The sequence below is a fragment of the Ictidomys tridecemlineatus genome, chromosome 7, assembly GCF_052094955.1.
Source record: "Ictidomys tridecemlineatus isolate mIctTri1 chromosome 7, mIctTri1.hap1, whole genome shotgun sequence".
In the NCBI taxonomy this organism is placed as follows: domain Eukaryota; kingdom Metazoa; phylum Chordata; class Mammalia; order Rodentia; family Sciuridae; genus Ictidomys; species Ictidomys tridecemlineatus.
Genome location: NC_135483.1, coordinates 43,063,683 through 43,086,741, shown reverse-complemented (window position 1 = coordinate 43,086,741; position 23,059 = coordinate 43,063,683). Strand labels below are relative to the sequence as shown.

The window sequence follows — 23,059 nt, the reverse complement described above, 5'->3', positions numbered from 1 at the left end:
TGTATGACAGTAGAATGCACTTTGACATATTATACATAAATGGAGTATAATTTCTCATTCTTTTGGTTGTACATGATGTAGAATCACACTGGTTGTGTTGTCCTATGTGTACATAGGGTAATTATGTCTGATTCATGCTACTATTTTTCCTACCCTCATACCCCCTCCCTTCCCTTCACCCCCTCTACCTAATCTAAAGTAACTCTATTCTTCCCTTGCTGCCCCCAACATTGAAAATTAGCATCCATATATCAGAGAAAACCTTCAGATTTTGGTTCTTTGGAATTGGCTTATTTGGCTTTGCATGATATTCTCTAGCTCCATCCATTTACTGGCAAATGCCATAATTTCATTCTTCTTTAAGACTGAGCAATATTCCTTGTGTAAATATACCACATTTTTAATCCATTCATCTGTTGAAGGATACCTAGGTTGGTTTCATAGTTTATCTATTTTGAGTTGAGCTGTTATAAACATTGATGTGGTCATGTCACTATAGTATGCTAATTTTAAGTCCTTTAGGTATATACTGAGGAGTGGAATAGCTGGGTCAAATGGTAGTTCCATTCCAAGTTTTCTGAGGAAATCTCCATTTCACTTTTCATAATGGTTGCACCAATTTGAAACCAATTTCTTTCACATCCTTGCTAATATTTATTGTTGCTTGTATTATCGAAAATTGCCATTCTGACTGGAGTGAAATGAAATTGTAGAGTAGTCTGATTTTCATTTCTCTAATTGCTAGAGATGTCGTATACCTTTGTGTATATTAGTTGATTGATTGTATTTCTTCTTCTGCGAAGTACCTGTTCAGCTCCTTAGCCCATTTATTTAAATTGAGTTATTTGTTTTTTTGGTGTTAAGTTTTTTGAGTTCTTTATATATACTGGAGATTAATACTCTATATGAGGTATACGTGGTAAAGATTTCTTCCCATTCCGTAGGCTCTCTGTTCACATTATTGATTTTTTTTTTCTGAAGCTTTTTTGTTTGAATCCATCCCATTTATTGATTCTTGATTTTACTTCTTGTGCTTTAGGAGTCTTTTTATGGTGAACATTTGGGCCTACTTTTTTTTTTAACTCTTGGTTCAATAAAGATTTATAGTGTTATTTCTTTCTTTATCCAATCTAGGCCATAAAAGAGTAGTCCTTTTATTGTTCAGAACATGTAATATACTAATTCCCTTATTTTCTGATATACCCATTCTGCAAGTTCTAAATGTTGGATCTGGGATACTGGGTGCTAAGGGGAAGTGACAATTATGCAGACAGGGACCACCACTAATGTGTGGATTCAGTAGGTTCCTCAGCAATTATGTGTCAAATGTCTGCATATCCCTATCTACCCTATCTAGATTCCTCTTCTGAATCCTATAGCATGTTCAGATCTTCACCATTTTGACTCTTTCCACACTAACACCATGCTGCAAAACTTGACTGATAGTCTTTCCATTTCAAAGACAAAATAGAAGGAATCATATTGGACTCCTTCAACATACAATATACCACTCCTTCAAAGGTATCCATGGGAACTTTTACACGTTCTTTCCTCTGGCCACAGAGAAGAACATAACTAAAAGATGTTAATATTCAAAAATCAGTCTGTGTTCTTGACTTGATCATTTCTCTTTCAGCGATTCCTTCTTTCTCTGCTACATTAATCTTGTGTATATTGTCATTTACTGTCAGTTTTGCATTTGCTATGACCAAAGTACTTGACAAGAACAGTGTAGAGAAGGGAAAGCTTCTTTGGGGTCACAGTTTCAGAGGTTCAGTTCATGGTTTGTTGAGTCCATTGCTCTGGGCCATAGGTGAGGCACAAAATCATGGAAGAAAGGCATGACAGAGGAGTACTGCTCACTTCATTGTGGCCAGGAAGCAAATAGAGGGGTAGAGGCTGATGGAAAGATGTATCCTTCCAGGGTACACCCCTAGTTACTTACCTCCTCCAGTGATATCTCACCTACCTATACTTACCACCAGTCAGTCCATTCAAGCTAAGATGGACTGATTAGGTCACAGCTTTCACAATTCAATCATTTTACCTACGAATATTCCTGCATTAACACAGGGGCTTTTGAGGGAAATCTCATATCTTAACCACAACACTTACCTTCTCCATGCTCAAGACTTCTTAAAAAAAAAAAAAAAGGAAAACCCTCAATTGAATTTGAATCCATCCTTGAGCTGCCAATTCCTTCTCCAAATCAGATGGGTCAGTGTCTTTTTATGCTCTTCTGCCTTTAAACCAAATTTCACAACTTCAGCACTATTGATATTTTGGGTTTGATAATACTTGTTGGGGCACTGTGTACTCAAGGGATGTTAGCAGCATCCCTGGTCTTTAACAACTAGATGCAGGAGCACTCCCCCTACCAGCTGTGACAAACAAAATGTCTGCCGACACTGCAGGGTGTATGTGTGCAAAATCATCTCAATTGAGACTAAACTCATAACACTGGCTGTTTAAACAGGCGTGCACTGAGACTCTGAACAGACCTTGGGAACGTTTCATTATCAGGGGAGAATGTAGCTGATTTTACTACTGGAGTGACCACGATAACAAATAATTTTGTTTTCTTCAGAAGCTATGTTGACAGGAAACTCAATATTTCTAAAGAGAGAGGACGTGAATTTCACATCCTGGTAATATTCAGAGTGGTCATCAAGAGATCCATGTGGGTTTTAGTCAGCTGTTTTGTCACTGTGGCTAAAAGACCTGACACGAATAATTTTGAGAAGGGAAAGTTTATTTGAGGGCTAATGGTTTCAAAGGTCTCAGTCCATAGACAGCCGACTCCATTCCTCAGGGCCTGAGGTGAGGCAGAATATCTGTGGAAGAGTGTGATGGAGAAAAGCAGCTAAGGACATCTCAAAAGGAAGGAGGGAGGAAGGGAAGAAGGGGGGGAGAGAGAGAGAGAGAGAGAGAGAGAGAGAGAGAGAGAGAGAGAGAGAGAGAGAAGGAGGGAGAGAACGAGGAAAGGTGGGGGAGGGAGAGAAGGAGAGAAAGAGTAGGAGAGAGAAAGGGGGAAGGAAAATACTATGCTCAACAAAGACAAAATATAAACCCCAAAGGCCTGCCCCCAACGACCCACCCACCTTCTCCAGTAACACCAGTTTTCACCCAGTTAATCCCTATTAGGGGATTAATGTACTGATTAGGTTAAATCTTTTATAATCCAAGCATTTTAATTCTAAACTTGCTTGCATTGTCTCACATGTGAGCTTGTGGGGGACACCTCATATCTAACCCGAAAAAGTGTGACTTTAGGTTATTGAAACATACCTTTGGCAAGATATGCATTATTGATTTTCCATTAAGGTAACTTCTTTCAGATAGTATTTGTATTGAATTACAAGCTGGAGAATTCTTTTTATTATGCTTGATGGAATAATAGTGAAAGGACCTGAAGGAAGAAAACATGACTGTAAAGAGAAATGCGTGTCCTCTGAACTGGGGTCAAATTTATTGGGGTTTACATATATTGATCCTATTTACATATCAAAGATGCTCATCTTTTAATCTTTGTGAGTTTAGGTACAAATTATGGAATGCTACTGATTAAGACAAGGAGGAAAAAAATTGGTTGTGTATAACATTAAGTGCTGGAAGTATCCCTTTTAATTTTAGTAACCCGCATTTAAGTATGGCTGCCTTTGGATTCAACTCTCTAGATTGTTTCCTGGAGTGGGATATCACGGGAGACTGCATTAAGAAAGTTAGAATGAATGCCCCTGGTGAAACCAGGACTAAATATGATACTAAAGAGGCCTTGAGCTGGCTTTTTTATTTAGAAGTCTTTTCTATGTTGTACAAGCTTTACTGTAACTTTTGAAACCTAATGACATGGTGCCCTGGAATGATGTTTTAAATCAGTTGTTTATAATTTGTTGAGTGCTTGCTATCTTTCAAATCCTGGGCTGAAATCGCAGAAATCTAATTCTCCCATAAATTTTGTGAGATGCTGCATTGTGTCAGAGCCAACTTACCTTGGCTCACAAGAGTAGATTTTGGATATGTCTTTCCAACTGTGTGTTCAGGGTATTTCTTTCTTCTTCCCTTCTTGTTTTCTTCTCTTCTTTCCTTCTTGCTTTCTTCCCTTCTTTCCTCCTTTTCCTTTCTCATTTAATCTTTCTTTCTCCCAGGGAACTTGTTGATCAGCATAACACTGAAGATAGGTTCAGTCTTATCTTCATTTTATTGTCCTCATTTTATTGCAGAATTCAGGTTCAGAGCTGTAATTCCTTGAACAAGTTTAACTTTTAAAACTACATAAGTTCTTGGGCTCTTCACTGGACATACATGGATGCTAAGACAAGCTTTGAAATTTGGAGTATGCTGCATTTCAGAATATTTTTCATCATGCTTGGTTTCCTAACATGTATTTCCAAAATGTTCCCAGCATTTGTGTTATTAAACCCCTTTCTAGCACTGATCGGTTCTGTGACCCTCAGCATGTTCTCAGCCACTCAACATGGGGGATGTGACCATACTGAGGGACCTTTAAGATCCTGCCCATTCATGCCAGCATTAAAATTCTTATACTTGTAATGACATCTTCTAGAAGATGTCCCATTTAAAAAATATTAATTTAGAATGCCTTAAATAATTCTAGTCTAATTTTATTGAAAATGTAGCTTTGGTGGGGACATCTGTCATTTTGTTGTTATTTTGTTTTAAAAGTTTCAGAATCTGAAGCTGAAGGAATTCTACTGTGAGGAAAACCCACTTTTCGTGAAGCGGCCAGCCATTGCTCTGCAACAAGAGGACATCTGGAGTTTACAGGTGAAGGTTTACTTCATTCACATAAGTCTTCAAACTAAAGCCATGGTTTAAAGTTCAAAAGGTCTTTCTTTTAAAGTGTTCTGGCCAAGCCAACAAATGATTAATGTAACATAAGACCATTGGCAATGTGAATCCTACACATAATTTTTTGACTTGCTTACAAAATCCAATGTAATCCTATCTGATTTCCAGAGTGACTAAACACAGAGAAATGGAAATATTTTGTTGGAACAAAAGAGTGGACTTTATTTTCACTTTGGCCTTCTAAGTACTTTTTCCTGTATCATCTAAAGATGCATTTGATTTGTTTTAGTGGGGTCTTTACCTCTTCTATCTCCTTTTTATTTGTCTCCAATCCTACTGACTGAATGAATATGATCCAGAACTCATGTTTACTTTAGTAAAACAAGATGATTTTTTTTTGTACTTGTAAGTAAAGCTGGGGGCAGGGGGAGAGGAAGATGTAAACACTGAGTCACATCCCCAGACATTTTTATTTTTTGAGACAGGGTCTTGCAAAGTTGTGGAGGGCTTCACTGAGTTACTGAGACTGGCCTTGAGCTTGTGAACCTCCTGCCTCAGCTTCTTAAGTTGCTGGGATTACAGACATGTGTCACCATACCAAGCCCCTCATTGGTGATATTAAAAAAAGAAATAGGAAAGCATAGTAAAGCATTGCATTCATAATTGACAAGTTACAGATTGCAAATCCTCCCATATTTGGGTATCATGAATTTGGACTTCTCCCAGATCCATTTAGGTCTTAGCTGAGCATGTAAGGTTGTCATAAGAGTTTCAGGAATTGTATAGGGTTCACATTTCCTGTTGTAGGAAACAACCAACCCTTTTCAATGGCTTAATTTGTTTTAAAATACATTTCCCCCCTTTTTGTATAAGTCATACATACTAATTACTGAACACTAGAAAATACAGATGGACAAAGAAGAAACTAAAAATTAGTTATAATATACTGCTTTGGGAAGATTCTTACCATGAGTAGAGAAATTAGAAACTGATAAAAAATACTCAGAATTGTAGTGTGCATAGATATAACCACTCTTCTCTATGACATTATTGTTCTAGAAACTTCCTATGCATACAGATGTGTTTTAAATCAAAGATGAATTCAAACTCTATACATTAAACTTGTTTTTTTCACTTAAAGTATTGTGAATTTTTTCCAGTCAGGAAAAGAGATTGACACCTTTTTTGATAGAAATATGATATTCTGTAATGTCATATAACATTTCAACTATTTCCACCTATTTGAATTATTAATAAGTTTTGGCTTTTTGGTTTTTATATTTTATATTGTCTAAGGCAACAATGACCACAGTAAATGTCTAGCTCATGTCCATATCTCCATGAATGAAATTGGTGGGGCAAAGATTTGGATTCTTTTACAGATTAGTTCTTTTCAAATTTTCCTTTTAGAGAATATGTCTATAAATAATATTATTTCCTACTGTTGTGTGGAAAAAATACTCACTTTTGAAATTCAATCCTAAATCATTGAAAAATTGTAGCTTTCAATTTATTTAATTCCTTACAACCCATTTTTCCTCCTGCATCAGAATAGTATAGAATATTTCCAAATATCAGCAGCTAACACTTATTTATGCTTCCTTGTAATAAGGCAGGAATTTAAGTGTTCTAAGTATTTAACAGGAATGGATAATGCAGTTTTTTAATAACACTGGAAAGATAGGAGCTATTATGGTCCCCTTTTTATAGAGAAACAGACCCAGAAAGGTTATATAACCTGTTCAAGGTCACAGAAACAGTGTTTGGACACTGATATCAGGTTAAAGAATTGAACATTAAACTTCTACTGCAATATTGCCTCAGAAATTGGATGAAGGAAGGTGAGGAAAATGGAGACTGGGTATTCCTGGTCTGAGGAGATTCTGATTTGTGAAGAAGGCTGGATGACCAGGTAACCCAATATGGCAGCAATCTCTCAGACAGACTTCAAGGGCAAGAACGTTGCCAACACTCAGGATGACAGCAATATATTTTTTTTCTAATTTTCAAAACTATAAAGTCCAGAAGCACAAGAGCTAATTTTATATGCACACAAAAAGTATCACGTGTAATATATAATATAAATATATACTTATATTCATAAGAATTACTATTTTCTTGCAGTATGTGAAATATTTTGGTATTTTAAAAAAATCTCCAAGAATTTTTCTTAGAAAGATGACTTAAATTAATTATAAATTTTATATTTGTACTTAAAGTCACAGTCATTTTGACTAGATTTTTGGTTAATGTTACTGATTAAACTCCCTCCTTTGGGTGTCAAAACATTATAGTTTTGAAATAGTCATGACTTGGTAGAGAATTTTTAAAACTTCTTCATCTCAGAGATAGATAGGTAAGCTAAAATTGAATGTTCATAACTAAGTTATAACAAAATATTAACTAGAATATATTGTATTATACCTGCGATACTGTTTTACCAGTATTAGCTGATTGAATTCTCAAAACTTTATGTGATGGCATTGGAAAAATCCTTATTTTTAAAAGGAGGGATACAAAATCAGAGAAGTTAAAGGCTTGTCCAAATAGGGTTCAAAGCTTATAAATCCCAGAGCCAGGATTGAACCCCTGTATCTCTTTGAATCTGACAGTGAATTCTTCTTAAATTCCTTAGTGCCTCTCATATACAACATGACAGCTATTTTTGAAATAGTTACAAAGCCTATCATTTCTTCTAAGGTTTCATATTTGTTTCTACATTTAAAATTTTTTATGCTTATATAAGTACAAATCATAGATGTATAATTTCATAACATAAATGAAATAATCACATGTAAGGAAAAATAAAATAATTCCCATGAAAATAATTCCAATTTATGATGAATTAGAAATAGGAATAACTGACCTGCATAAGTTGGCTTACAAATATTCTAATAATAACATATAAGCTATTCAAAATGAACAATTTATTTGCCTTTAAAAGATTTCCTAATTTTTAATAATCCTGTTCTTGGGCCATTACTAAATTGTTTACTGCCAAAAAAAAATTGCATTGAATGTATCTCTCAGAGGTGTTCTAAAAGGTACTATTGTTCAGGTAAATAGTATTTTACTTTATATATACTTGCATTTCCAGGTAATAGCTTTACTTTATATTTTAATGGTGTACATTTATTCCTCCAAAGTAACACATTGGCAGCAAATAGAAGAATATAAAGAAAGGTTGATGTCAGAATTGTCAAGATATACTGAGTGCAACAAATATGTTTGGGTCCAGCAATCATGAAGGGGAAAAGTGATCTATACGAACCTATTTATAGGTCTCATGCATTTCAACAAATTCTATTTAGGGGTGATGAATACTTACCCATGAATTTTCTTCAGCTTTATAGTGAGACCTAGCCACTGAATTCATGTAGCTAACAATGTATTTCATTTAGAAACACCAGCTAGGCTCTGCTTACATAGTTTGAAAAAGGGGGGCATTGGACATCTGAATTAGGAGTCCTGGTAATATTAGTGCTTTCAGATTCATTCTTTCAGCTGACCTCAGTCCTATAACCACCCAGGAGAATGAGCTGAATCCGGTAGGAGGTTGTGCTATTGAAGGACCAGACATTTAAGGAACACACACTCAGGGTTGTTTGCAGCATAAAGTCTCTTGTTAACTGGGAGGGATAAGGTAACAGGGAACAGGGCTGTAGGAATTTGTAGGAGTTTGTTTTTATTTAAAAAATTTTAAAGATTTTAATTGGGGTTAATGAGTGAAAGATTATGTATGTATGCACGCGTGCATATATTCCCAAAGATTCCTATGAGAGCCTGATGTGGACTATTCTTATCCTCTTGGGAATTCTTTCAGTTTGGCTAGGAAAAAAAGTGTCCCAAGTAAACTATGCCCATATACCATTAGCATTTCAAGCAGTGTTTGTGTTACATTATACAGGACTTCTGTGCTACTGGCATAGACAATGGGCAAACATTTAGGGAGTGAGGCAAATGTTTGTGTTCTTAGTGAAGGTTTGATTTTACATATTATATATTATATACTTTTACTTTAGGATGATATGTTGCTGACGGCCCTGGCGAAAGGCAACTTCCATTTCCTCACTACCTCTATTATAATTTAATATTATAATATTATGATTGCACAAATCAGTTGAACACCTATGTAACCAGGTCTAACAGAGGTTGAATTCAGAGATTTAGTTCATAGAGATTATTGCTCTTGAACAAGGTGGCATATTCAGGTACTTAATACGGCTAATCATTTAAAACAGCCCTTCTTAAACTTTAATATGCACACAGATTACTGGGGCGCTTTGTTGAGATTTTGATTCCGTACTACTGGTTTATAGTCAGGATTCTTCATTCCCGATAAGCTGCTAATTGATGAAGATGATACTGGCTTGTAAGCCATGATTATAAAAATTATTTAGACCTTAGTGAATATGACACACTCAATTTTTGAGTCAGTCAGAATGTTTGTGCAGTCCTGCTTACTGAAATGAAATATACCAAATTTGAGCCTAAACTATATATTACTTTATTAAACAGGTAGTGCAAATTTATTGTAACTTTGATTCCTGTATGCGGGAGACATAAATGTATTACCATGGAAGCAACTTACTTATATTAATTAAAACCAAACTTATTTACAATGTCAGTCCTTTACAACCTAATTCATTATACTGAAGAATCTTCATTTAACAAAAACTTAGGAATAAGAAATTTGAATTAGTAAAATGGGAATCAATGTAATGTAAGATTTAAAAAAAACAATTTTAGAAACCATATTCTTCTTTTTTTAATTTAGGAAATAACATCAAGATATGTCATGAATCAGCTAGCAAAAAAGCATCCTTTCCTAATGTGTGCTATTGAACAGTATCCAGAGGTCAGGAACTTAATCTCTCAGGGAAAAAAATGTCCAATATGTGGAAAATATTTTTTATCCATATGGCTGGAATGTGTTCGGTTCATTCCTCCACCAAAGGTAAATGGTACTTTCCTGTGAATATGAACATGAGGCCCACTCCCATGTTTTGTCCTTATTTTTTAAATCCACCTGTACTAAATAGACTTATATCTAAGCATTGACTTCTATGGTAGTAGGTTAATTTTGGGTCGATAAATTTGTGTATCTGGCAATGATAATCATGACCCATTCCATTTACTTTCACACTTTTTATGAGAACATACTTTCTATCAAAGTTCCAAGGAAATTGAAAATTTGTAATCAGTAAATAATTTTTCATTATTTTTATTAATAAAACCAGAACTATGTTCTCTTAGGGAGAAGAATTTTTCAGTAGTCTATAATGTCGTTTGGGTGGAAAACAGGTGCACATGCTGGTTACTTTGTGTCATAATGACATTCTAGAACACCAAATGCGCCAGGATGTGAGTTATAGCATTATGTCACCTGGAAGTTAAGCACCCCTGGCCAGTTTGTAGCTCATAAACCATGTTCTAGACCAGTGCCCAGCAGGTTCCTTTTTCTAAAATTAGCCAAATAGTGAATATTTTAGGCAACGTGATTCTTGTCACAATTACGTAACTCTCCTTAGTAGCATGAAGGCATGTGTAGACAATGTGTAATTGAATGTGTCTATATTTCAATACAACTTTATTTATGAACCTAAATTTTTAATTTCATGTAATGTTCACATATCACTAAATATTTTTTCCTAATTGTGTAAAATGTGAAAACTCCAGCTCATGTGTCTAATGGAAACAGAGTGTGGGCCAGATTTGGACCAGGGACTGTAGTTTTCTTAAATCTGTTCTAGACCATCCAACATATGTTCTTGATGTCATAACTTCCTCTCTGCTTTTGGTGAACACTGGCCTTTCTTGGGACAGCACATAGTGCAATGGTTGGTAATAATGTTAAATAAATGAGCAAACACAGATGCAGTTCCTGTCATTATGAAGATTATCATCTGGTGAAAGAGGCTAACATTAAACAAATGAACACACATGCAATTTAAAATTGTGATAAATATTATGACATAGACGGATAATATATTATTTTGTTAAGGCTGATGTAACAGTACCACATACTGGGTGGCTGAAGGAACAGAAATTATTCTTTCTCTGTTCTGGAGGCTTGTTGTCAAATGTCAAGTTATTGGCAGGTTTTCTTCCTTCTGAGAATTGTGAGGAATAGTCTGTTCCAAGCTTCTCTCCTTGACTTATAAGTGACTCTCTTCTCCCCACGTCTTGTCACATTCTCTTCCTTCTATGTGTATCTGTGTTCAAATTTCCTCTTCTCACATCTGTCATATTGGATTAGGCCCCATACTAAACTCTTTTTTTGTGTGAGTGTGTGTGGTACTTGGGATTGAACCCAGGGCCTGAGCATGCTAGGCAAGTGCTCTATCACTGAGCTACATCCCCAGCCTAATGACCTCATTTTAACTTGACTACTTTTGCAAAGGTCCTGTCTTCAAACAAGATTATCTTCTAAGGCACTAGGGGTAAGGATTCAACCTTCCATTTTTTTCGGAGGTGGGATACAATTCAAATCATAACATGTACATGTCATAAACAAGGAACAAAGAAATTCCCTTTTAAAATCTGGGATAAAGAAAGTCCTCACAGAGGAAAGGACATTTTAACAGACACTTAAGAGACGAGGAGGAGTTGGTTCAATAAAGAAGTAGAGAAGAGCATGTCCAGGGAGGGGGAACAGTGTGTATTAAGACTTTGAGATGGGAAATCACTTACTGATTTGAGGAACTGAAAGGCAGTTCAGTCTGACTGAAGAGTATTAATCGAAAGTGACGCTGAGGTAGGCAAAAGTTGTTTCACAGAATACCAATCAGTCTTCACTGAGGAATTTGGCTTTTACTCAATATGCAATGAAACCTAGCTGAAGGATTTTAAGTAAGAGTGACATATCCTGATTTGTATTTCAAAAAGGTAACTTCTGAGTGGAGGGTGGATTAGAAGAAGGTGAGGACATGAGGATATTAGGCAGAAGGCTATCATCCCAAACTGGGTGAGAGAGAACGATGGTGGAGACAGTGGAGATAGATGGATCTGAGTGAGATATGTTTGCAGGAAGAAGTAAGAAGACTTCCAGTTTTCCGGCTTAAATCACTACATGAATGCAGATGGCTTTTTGTTGATATAGGGATGACTAAGGGAGAAGCAGGTTTGTTGGGGGAGAGATAGAAGTTCTGTTTGGGCATGGGAAGTGTGAAATTCCTACAACCAAAGAACATGAGCAGCTTGAAGCCCTAGACTCTGATCCAGTGTGCTGGGAATCTAGAGTTGTGGATATGCGAGTTTGCGTGGTGGGAGGCAGTGGGGGGCAGATTTTGGAGCAGAGCTATATGTATGATCTCTTATATCATTTCTACAGAGTCTGATTCTAAACCTTGTGGTTTTAGCGATTGAAAGTGTCTTTCCACTGAGGCAGTCTTTGTGCTAATAAAGGATCTCAGCTGAGTTGGCTTACAGCTGCCTCAGTGGATCTTATCACTAATCACTCACCAAACTTACCTACAAAGCTATTTAAAAATACAGACATTCCATTACACACCTACTAAATCAGAATCTGTGGATATAAGGCCCTGGGCATCTACAATTTTATCAAGTTTCCCTGTTGATTTTCATGTGCAATCAGGGCGGGGAATCTCTGTCCTTCTTGTTCAGGGCTGTCTTTTTGAGTGAGCAAGGACTCCTCAGTGCCTTATCCATAGCTGAGAGCAAGACTCATTGATTGAATGTATGAATTAATGAATGACCTCTAGTGACCAAGGTGAGATATGAATAATAGTCAAAAAGAAAAGGCGAGAGTTGGTGAAGGGGTAAATCCACTGTGTGAATGGGTGACCAACACATATTTTCATTTGGCTTCCACCTGGGAACCCCTGAGTAAATCCCCAGGAAGTCAGCTTGAGAGCACATTGTAGAGTTTTCTCTCCATCTGTCTGCTTCTTGGAAGTCATGCTGAAAGGCTTTCCATTTATCCGGCTGGAAGCAGAACAAAGGCTCCTACAGCAGAGATCTGTGTTCCTAAGTGTCTTTGGAGCCAGGATTAGGGCTCTCACAGCTGTTTCTTCCCCAAGGACAGTTGGGGAGCTTATGGGGATGCTGATAATGTATTTTCACTAGCGTTATTAGTTGCTGTTTCATAGGTTTACGTTTCTAACTGCTGGATGAGATCATCACTACTTATATTTCAGAGCTATATTAGGTTTCTCCAAATTGTTAATTGTGGGAATTTCTTTTATGAAATTAGCTGTGTGCCGTTCATGATAAAGTCCAGTAAGAACAACTACTTTTCCCCACCAACTTTTCATTTTGAAAAAAATTTGAAATCAGCTCAAAAACCTGAGTAACTAATACAGTGGACATTTTTTATACTCTCAACCTAAAGTCATCAAGTTTGAGTAGTTTGTTTCATTGGCTTCTTATATTTTTGCCTTTAAAATTCATTTGGTCTAGAACAAATTGGGATGACAAAAATCAAGAAAAGTTCGTACCTAGAGAGATTGTATCACTTTCTAGGAAAAAAAGAAAAGATTCTGATTCAAAGAAATAAAAATAAATAAGTATCTGTGCTTCATATCAAGTAGAGAGTTTTTATCAAAAGTAACCCCTGTTGATGGTCCATAAAATATGTAGGTTATTTTAGCTGTAATAAGCCATGAATAGGTTGTGGAGGTTCCCAGTATTAACTGTTCACATCTAAGAAGCAGAACACAGATTTTATTGTATTTTATTTATTTATTTATTAGTTGTCAATGGACCTTTATTTTATTTATTTATATGCAGTGCTGGGAATTGAACCCAAGGCCTCACACATGCTAGGCAAGTGCTCTACCACTGAGCCTGTACAATGCAGCTCCAGAACACAGATTTTATAAGAACCACTTTAAGTAGATAATTTATAATTCTGTAGGATGAAATTTGGATTGTCACTTAGTTCACATCACCTGATGTCAGGTTTTTACCCAGGAATGTTGTGTAGCAGGCGACAGGATTGCAGAGCAATGGGATTTTACTCCAATGAGTAAGAGATCTAAGCCAGCTATGGTTGTGGTATGGAGCTTCTAAAATTTTTCTCACAATGTCTTTTGCCATAGTTTTTGAATCTAGCAAGTATTTGCAAATGTTACACATATTATACAAAAAGGCAGGGGAAATCTCTCAAAAATAGAAGGAACACAAATAGAGTAGAGGAAGGGGATTGAGAAGGAGGGAGAAGAGAAGGGCATGGAAAAGTACTGAGGAATAAAGCCTACAAAATTCTGCTATATCTATGTGCTAATATACTACAGTGAATTTAATATACATAGAATAGTGCACAGATTAAAACAACAACAATAATAGGAGATCAGTGGAGTAGATCAAGTAGATTGGGGGGAGGGGAGAGGAGGGGAAAGAAAAGGAAGGTACAAGATTGATCAAATTATGTGCATATATGAATATTGCAAAATGAATTCCTCTGTCATGTAGAGTTATAATACACCAATAAAAATTAATAAAAGAAACAAAGACTACTAATCCAAATAGAAAAAAATGTTATACATGATAACCCACTTCTTTATGAATGAGCTCTCACTCATCACAAAGGAATGATGCTAAAATAATTCAGAAAGTATATGGGTCTCATTCCTCATATAAACCATTTCTAAGAAATTTGTACCATCACCATAATCACATTGGCAAGAGATTTGTAAAATACTTTCTTGAGGAATTGGGAGCCTAAATGGAAGGTTAATTTTTCCCACTCTTAATCCACTCATGAAAAATCATGTCTGTACTAGGCAGATCTACTTGATCTTAAGAAAACAAATTTAAAAAAAGAAACATTTAATCAAAGAAAGTGTCCTCAACCCAGCAACATGTATATAAGCCTCTATTTTTGTGATTATATGCCTACAGAAGTTCCTTTTGAATAAGAAACTGCCATTTCAATTGTCTAATCCTTTAACACATTGATGCTCTTGCTATGGAAATGTCTTCATGGCACTTAGAAAAATTTGAATTCATTTATTTCATTGGTGTTCAAGGACTTTCTTTACCATGAACGTAAGTACCAGGAATTCAAGGACTGCTTTGGTTCCCTTCATCATTTGTAGAAAACTTCACACACAGCCTGGTACATGTTTGGTTTCTACTGGAGTCAGAAAATCTGGATTTGAATACCAGCTCCTCTTTTTCTTTTAATTAGGTTATTAATATATTCCATGAAATGCAGCATAGAGCACAATCTGGCAGACCTGCTACCAGTGAGGGCTAATGTCAAGGTTTCAAAAAAACCTGGACCAAGAACAAACCATGTCGCCAAAGAGAACATTGAAATAATGGGTTAGGAGAAATTTAAAACTAGCTGGAACTAAGCAGCAAGAACAAAGAGAGAGCATCAGTGAGAAAGTATAGAAATGAATGTTTTAGTCCACAAGGTGGGAGTAAATATGTAATCGTGAGCACATGTGTAACTTATCTGTGGAATTGTTCACATTACCATCTGGAATGGCTTGTTGTAGTCAAGAGTCGTTTAATGATTACAACATGTCAGATTACTTGGCAAAAGTTGCCCCAAACCCTATTTTCCGCTGGCCATGTTATGAACACCTTGGACAAGTTGCCCTATTCATTTCTATTCTGACAGATTCCATCTCAAAGTCATCTGATGAATTGCTAGTCTCATTTTAAATCCCTTTTGCAGAAATTGCAACCTAATAAAAATAATGACGGCTAACAGTTAGTTGGCACCAAGTGTATGTCTGATGCTGTGTTGAACACGTCTCCTAAAATACCTTTATTAATGTCCAGAACAACCCAGGACACTAATGAGAAATTCCAAGCACAGAGAAGTCAAATAAGTTTTCCAGGTAAACAACTCTGAGGAGGAAATTCAGGTGTATGATTTTTTGTTCTCAACCAGATGTCCTGGGCCATCTTTCAGAGGTTTACAACCCAATCATTCCTCATCTACTTCAACCAAATTTAAGATATTTATGTTGAAGAGGTTCCTGTAATTATTTGTTTATCCACTAAAACTCGTTTATTTTTTTCCTGTTATGAGTCAGGTTCTTTGACAGGCATATGGGAATGCAGAACCCTGGTCATTGAGAAATTCCTGCAAGAAGTGGAATTAGAATAAAGTGACTGAAATCTGACAATTTAAGCTTGAAGAACAGCCGCAGTGCTTGCTAGCAGTGAAAGCTTAATTTTCTCTTTGAGGCAAACCTTCTTCCACTGTCAAATGGCAATAATAGTAGTGTCCACCTTACAGGGATGTGGTGAGGGATATGTGAGGTAATGCATAGATGATACTTAGCATAGCAGGTGCCTAGTAATGATAACACAATAGATGCTTAATAAGGGGAGTTATTCTTTTTTAATCAAAGGCTTTCAGCAAGAAGGGATTTATGACATTCTTGTAATAAGTTGATATGGAGGTGCACAGGGTTCTATGAGAAGAAGGTACCCCAACTAAATTGGATATTCCTTGATTTATACCTGAGGCCAACTGCAGTGATTATATATGGTATATGGAGGATACACAATAAAGGTTTAAACTTATTTTAAAAGGCATCTCTTGGAAATGTGCTTTGAAGAATAGGGAGGCATTAGAGTAGATCATGGACCAGTGGGCAGTCATTTTGGGTGAGGCAGCTGCCTGTGCAAAGCTAATCTTGTACAGATAAATTGCACAAGGAGTACTAGAACTCTCTGAAGGTGACATGTGGGAAACAAGATTGGAAACACAAGCGGAGTGAGGGAGAGGGCTCTTGTATGTCAAGTTGGAACTTACTTTTGAAAGCTATTACATAGTTTGCTAGGGATACTCCTATAGACTAGACAGATTTGGGGCCTTCAAAACAGAAATTTATTTTCTCAGAATTCTGATGTCTAAAAATTCAAGGCCAAGGTGTCAGAAGGCTTGACTTCTTTGGTGGGCTTTCTCCCTCACTTGTAGAGGGTTGATTTTTCCCTTGTTTTGACATGGTATTCCTTCTGTGCATGTATATGTCCAAATTTACTATTCTCATAAGGATATTCATAATATTTGATGAGAACCCCCAATAATTGACTTAATTTTAACCTAATTATCACTTTAAAGATCCTATCTCCAAATACAGTCACTTTGAGAACTACTGGGGGTTAAGACTTCAACATATTGATTTTTGGGTGTAGTTTTAGTTTATAAAAGCTACCTGGATAGTTGTAAGTGCTATAGCAAAAAGAAATGTTTGTTTGACAAAAAGAAATTTGATCTGGTGATGTGAATTACAGAATTGGTTTATGTAAGCATACTATTTATTGAAGCCATGGAAATGAAGATTGCCCAAGGAGATTTGCCCAATGAGGAGAAAGAGCCCTTGAAGACAGTGATTTTTAAAAGGTGGGAAGAATGTAGAATTAGCATAGGAGAACAAGAAGGAAAACACAAGGATAGAAGAAAAAAAATCTAGTAGAGAGTGCACTAATTGTCCAACTTTAAAATGCAGATGTGTAAGAAATAGAACTTTGTTTTTCTTCTTCTATTTGGGTTCCCGTTCTACTGGAAAATTTATTCTAGTCAATTCCTAGCTTGTGTGCTGACTTTAGGATGTTGTTAGTTATTTCAGGTTTAATCTTTATCATTTACAATTTCCTTACCCTCCCTTTCTTCCTGTACTATCCATCTTTTGGACCTCTTAAATAGTTTCATGGCATTAGGATGTGGGAGCAGAATGTTCTGCCAATGTCCTTTGTTATATATGGGCATCCCCTGAGGTATAAGATCATCCTATCTAGACCTCGAATATGGTCATTGCTCCACGATGGTGTCTACTCCCATTGATGTCTATCCATCAGGTTCCCTGTGTTGTCTTGTTCTGACTTTTTAAGTCCCATTGCTGGTCCTCTTTCAAACACTTCCACACTATGCTTTGAATATGAGAAAATTTGGTCCCTTCTTTACTCCAATATAGGCTCAAAGATGCAATTATTAAATATGCCAAGATGAGAGAAAAAATGATGAAAAATTGGAGGAGGACCATGGTGTCCTTTGTGTCACTAAGTGGCAGGGTTGGAAGCAGGCTGCATTAACCAGAAGACAGAAGGTCAACAAGTCTTGAGTAATCTCCATGAAATGTAGAGTTAAAAGGCAAGAGAGCTACAGTGTGATTCCTGGAAGGTGAGAAAAGACTTTGAGGTGCGGGAATATGTGCATGAGTGTAGGATGTGGAAGGAGCTAGCAGAAGGTGGAGCTTGAAATCAGTGTGTTTTATATGCCACCGGTTGTAAGATTTTAATATTTTGATTGTGTCTTGATACTTTTAGAAATTAATAGAGCTAGAATTTGGTGACCACATAATGAGCTTTGTTGTATTCCACCACATTAGGGAATTGAATATGCTAAAGAGGAGATTTGAAAGTTTTTATATAGCTAGAAAATGGCCAGTGGTAGTGCTTTTCAATTTACAAAATTATTTTTACTGTTTTATTGTTTGTTTGTTTTAATACCTTTATTGGATGCTTACTGTTTTCAAGGTGCTGTGTTGGGGTCTTCAGATCCCAGACACAATCCATTCCACTGAACAGATCACAGACTATATATTTTAAATGCAATGTTATAAGCATTCTCAGAAAGCATTATACCTCCATGTTTATGGAATCACCGACAGTGAGTATCTACATAGGAAGTGTAAAGGAAACTTTCCACTAGAGATAATATTTGAGTAACTTGAGTTCCCCATCGTCATATTAGCTTTTTGATGTGGTTTTCATTGTCTCCAGCCATAGATGAGAAAACTAAGGCTAAGCAAAGTCTAGTAGTTTTTTTTTTTTAAACAAGTTTCAAATCTATCAAACAATAAAATTAAGACTTCAGCTTATGTAGTTCCTTATAATATTACCTTCAGATTTCTTTTTGCTGCACTATGGTGTGCACATTTTTATTTTGAACCATAGGAGAGTATGCAAATAAATTTATTGATTGATGGTGATATAGGTATTTCTAGTAGCTACCTTCATTCAGTTGAAAGACCATCATATAAAAGAGAGATAAAGATTTTCTTCTACTGATTTCTGGAATGGAACATACAACCACTGGTATATAGGTCAGAAAAGATAGATGGAAGAATTTTGTTATAAGACTTTACACACACACAAGGTTAAACATTATTTATCACTGAAGAAACAACAAAGACGGAAGAAAGGAAATAAAAAAAAAATAAAGAGATTTGGTATTCAATAATTTATTTTAAAATATTAAAAGAGAAGTTAGAATTATTTTTTCAATCAGCTCAATGTGTCTGAAGGCACTATAAAAACAGAAACAGAGTGCATGGGGGATATAGCATGGTTTAAAAACACAGTAGTTAAATTAAATAAGCCAGACATCTGGGTGTAGATTATAGTTAATGGCAGAAAATATTGAAGAAAGATATAATCTCTCAGGTTGAAAAATCATGTTGAATGTCAGGTAGAATAAATAAGTACAAATCCATATGTAAGCACATTTTGGTGAAACTGTACATAACAAAGACAGACTATTAAGAGCTAAGGACAAAATGTTTTGAAAAATATATAGGTCACCTATAAAGAAATTACAGTAGACTGAAAGTAAATTTTTCTTAGCAGTAATAGAAGCCATAAAAAATAAAATAATATCTTCACAAAGGGAAAAGAACTCAAAATCTAGACTTATATGGCTAGATAAGTTGATAGACAAAAGGCAGTGGAGTGTAAAAAGATTATGAGAAAAAATATTTTGAAAAGGAAAATTATTTTACTTTGAAACAACCATTCTTTCTAAATCATTAAAATTTAAAATGGTAAACTAATAATAGTATATGATAGTGCAAAAGTATGACAGAGAAACAAGAATAAGTATATAGTATTAAATCCATTAAACAACAGAACTTACTAATCATTACAAGCAAATTTAAGGGTATTTAAAATTATTAAAATTTTAAAGAGACTTGATTATTTATTACCAGGTGAGCAGCAATTGAAACATACATTTGTTATGCTTAGTTCTTTGTTTACAGAATGAAAACATGCATCAAATACCTGGGGATGATAATCAATTAACCATCATGTTGGTAAATAGTCACTTTTATATATCTTTAGGGTTTTATGCTGCTTTTCTACTTAAGAAGATAGAAATTATACAAACATTAGTTTGTCTAGAAGCCTCCCTTAAGAAAAAAAAATCAACTTCTGATTATCCCTTCAGGAACTAAACTTAGAGAACGCTGATCTTTACAGTAAAGACTTTATCATGAAGAGAGAACCCACTTGATAGATCTCAGCGTCTCACTGTCTGTCCTTTTGTGCCTTACAGAATGTTCTGCTAACAGTGCTTGCATTCAAAGAAGGGAGAACCCCAGGTGATAGATGGCATTAATTCCTGACATAAAACACTGAAACAACCAGATATCAATTACAATGTCTTATATTTAGGTGAATGTGAGATTATGCCATGCTTGCTTTCGGAAATAGTAGCATGATGATTGGAAAACAGACGGTAAAAAATGACACTCTGTCTCCAATATTAATCTCTACTATAATTCATCTGGAAGCTGTTGTCTTTTTCTAAATATTTGAATCCTGCCATCTGAGTTTTTAGCCCTTAGCGATTAAAGAATTATCAATAATTCTAATGTAATTGGTATTTCAGTATTAACTACTAAGGTTATAAATCTTTAAAACAGCAACAAAAATTAATCCTTTTTAGTTACTACTAACTTGGGCCACATTTGGACTAGTAACCTAAATAGTTTCATAAAATCCTTTCCAAACACTTGAGTGTTTCTGTGCCCAAGATATGCATTTGATAGTTTTCATTTCTTATAGTTTTTCATTAGTTGAACTTAACATTTCCCCAGATTCCTTTAAAGTTGAAGAGTTTAGGGAGGGAACAGTTTGGACATGAACTCTCAACCCTGTATTGTATGATGTAATGTAATTAAAACTACCCTCAAAAGAGATTAAACTGAATAAGTCTCACTACAAATGAGTGAAAACGCTCATCTACTTTATGAAATCTGTAACCTTAATCCCTTTTTTATGACAAACTGCCAGTAATGAAACATAATATAAGATTACATTTAATAATTTTACTCATTACTTATAGAGTAAAATCTTACTTTGCAGTAAAAAGTTATTACTGTTAAGATACCACTGACATTCATTTATGAAACTGATCATTTCAACCAGTCAACTGTGAAAATGAATGTAGGTTTTAAAACATTTATGCAGCAGTTAGTCAATTTAATGTACATTAGACACTAAGAGGATCAGAAGGCATCCCATTTTGAATACTAAATGGTTGTGAAAGTAATATGTATTTATTGTTCAGAAAAATTGAAATGGTATTGTACTCTCTTTATTTTATTCAGAAAATAGCAAAAGACAATTATAGTATAAATGCACTCACACACTGTGTTTTGATTACTTCTATTCTTATAAGAACTCCCCGAATCCTCTTTTCCCTTTAAAAATCTCTCCCTTTTGTCCTTAAATTGCTGGATAGAGTCATAGTTATATGCAGCATCTACGATTCTTTTCTCCCAAAGAATCTTAAAAATATATTCAACTCAAGTTACATTTATCTGAAGCTGTGCATCACCAAAATGTTGAACCTCCCAGGTGAAATTCAAAGGTCACTGATTTTGCAGGAGGTAGTAGCGGCGAGCAGGACCAGTCTGTAGAAGAGAGAATTCCACTTAGCTTCCTGGATGGCTTGGACATGGGTAGGATTTTTTTTTTTTCTAATTTCTGCCTTTACCACAGTCCAAAATCCTCTAAGGGTAGAATGACCATGGAATTTGTCATGTAAGCCAAGATGCTTTTGAGAGTGGAAGTGAACATTATCAATAGCCGGAAAACTATCAAGAAACCAGGCTGTCCTGTGTGTATCTGAATGTATGGCAACCCTTGCTAAACGGAGGAGTTAACCACAGAGTAGTGCTCTTTGCCTTTGCACTGTCATTGAAGTCTCAGAGGAATTGTCATTCTGAATCTCCATCTTGGATTTAAGAAATTATTTTTAGTTACTCCATAAATATCTGAGGGCCTACTTTAAGCAGGAAACTCTGGGTGTAAATAAGTAGAGGACCTACTCAGTCCCTAGTGGTTTAAAAATTTGAGTTTAAGCTCTAAAAAAGTAAAAGACATTTGCAGTCAAAGCTAACTGCTAAACAAGTAGTAAAGACCAATTGCTTTAGGGCTTCCCGGTGGAATAGGAGATCACTGCAGGTTGTCTGGCTTGGGAAGTACCCAGAAAAGTGTGGTGTCTTACACCAGACCTTTAAAGAGGCAGAATTTAGACAGATGGAGAAGGAAGCTGAGAGGACCTGTTAGAAGAGGAGGGCAGCATGGAGGAGAAGAGATCATGTTCCCAGGGCAGTGAATCAATAAAACTGGTTTGTGTACAGAAGTGGGAAGAAGAGACAGAATTTTAAAAAAGAGGTAAAATTCTATAAGCCTGTTATAGGATAGACTAAGATGTTTGAAATTGACCCAATTTTGAGTGGCATCTATTGAAAGTTGGCTGCAAGTCCATGATATAAAAAAAATTTTTAGAGTTTTTTAGTCATTTAGCAGTAGTGTGCTTGGAGGTTGAAGAGGAACTAAAGAAAGGTTAGAATGGCCGTCTTATAGTAGGAAAAAGGTATAGCAGTAAGTGCACTGAAGGGAGATACCGCAAAAAGGAAATGACAGAATGTACCACCTCTGACGGGGGCGGGATGAAGGGAAAGAAGATCAGTGAGGAGTTTCAAGTGATGCTGGATGATTCAAGTGAACATGTGTAATCATCAACCTGAAACAGGAAGAGAGTAGAGCAATATGCTTCTCTTGGACATTATCTGAAAATACACACTTTCCTACAGCTGGTAATGCTATCAATCTGTTCTGCAATATCAGCCCACTAATCACAACCATTCATTAGTGAAAGGGCTAGGGACAAGCTATGATTAACAGAATCTTGTGAACTTGGATTCTAGTCTGGTCTGTATCTTGAACATGAGGCCTAAGGTAGGTCACCTACTTTCTTGCTGTATCTGAACTTGTTTCCTCATCTGGACAATGAAGGGAATAGACCAAACAAAGTCTTTTTTAGATTGCAGTTGCCTTGACTCCATAGAGGGAGAGAGACTGCCTTCCCCAGGGCTGGTCCTTCAAAGAGAGAGTGTCATTCTTCCTTTGTAACAAGTCCTGCTAATCTGGAATGTGAGACCACTGTTAAGTTTTCTATTCATGCTGTAACAAATTGCCCTGAACTTGGGACTTAACAGAAGATATTCATTGTCTTGGGGTCCAA

The 23,059-nt window shown here is 35.8% G+C and overlaps 1 protein-coding gene across 2 annotated transcripts in view; it reads left to right on the top strand.

Annotated features, from left to right (window-relative positions):
* The window catches only part of Lrrc69 (leucine rich repeat containing 69), a 102,057-nt gene that overhangs the window by 74,552 nt on the left and 4,446 nt on the right, over positions 1-23,059 (top strand). For both annotated transcript variants that reach the window (XM_040293871.2, XM_005328680.4), the window contains 2 exons: positions 4,687-4,788; positions 9,590-9,769. In XM_040293871.2, coding sequence (XP_040149805.1) covers positions 4,687-4,788; positions 9,590-9,769 — 282 coding nt within the window. The remainder of the gene's footprint in view (positions 1-4,686; positions 4,789-9,589; positions 9,770-23,059) is intronic.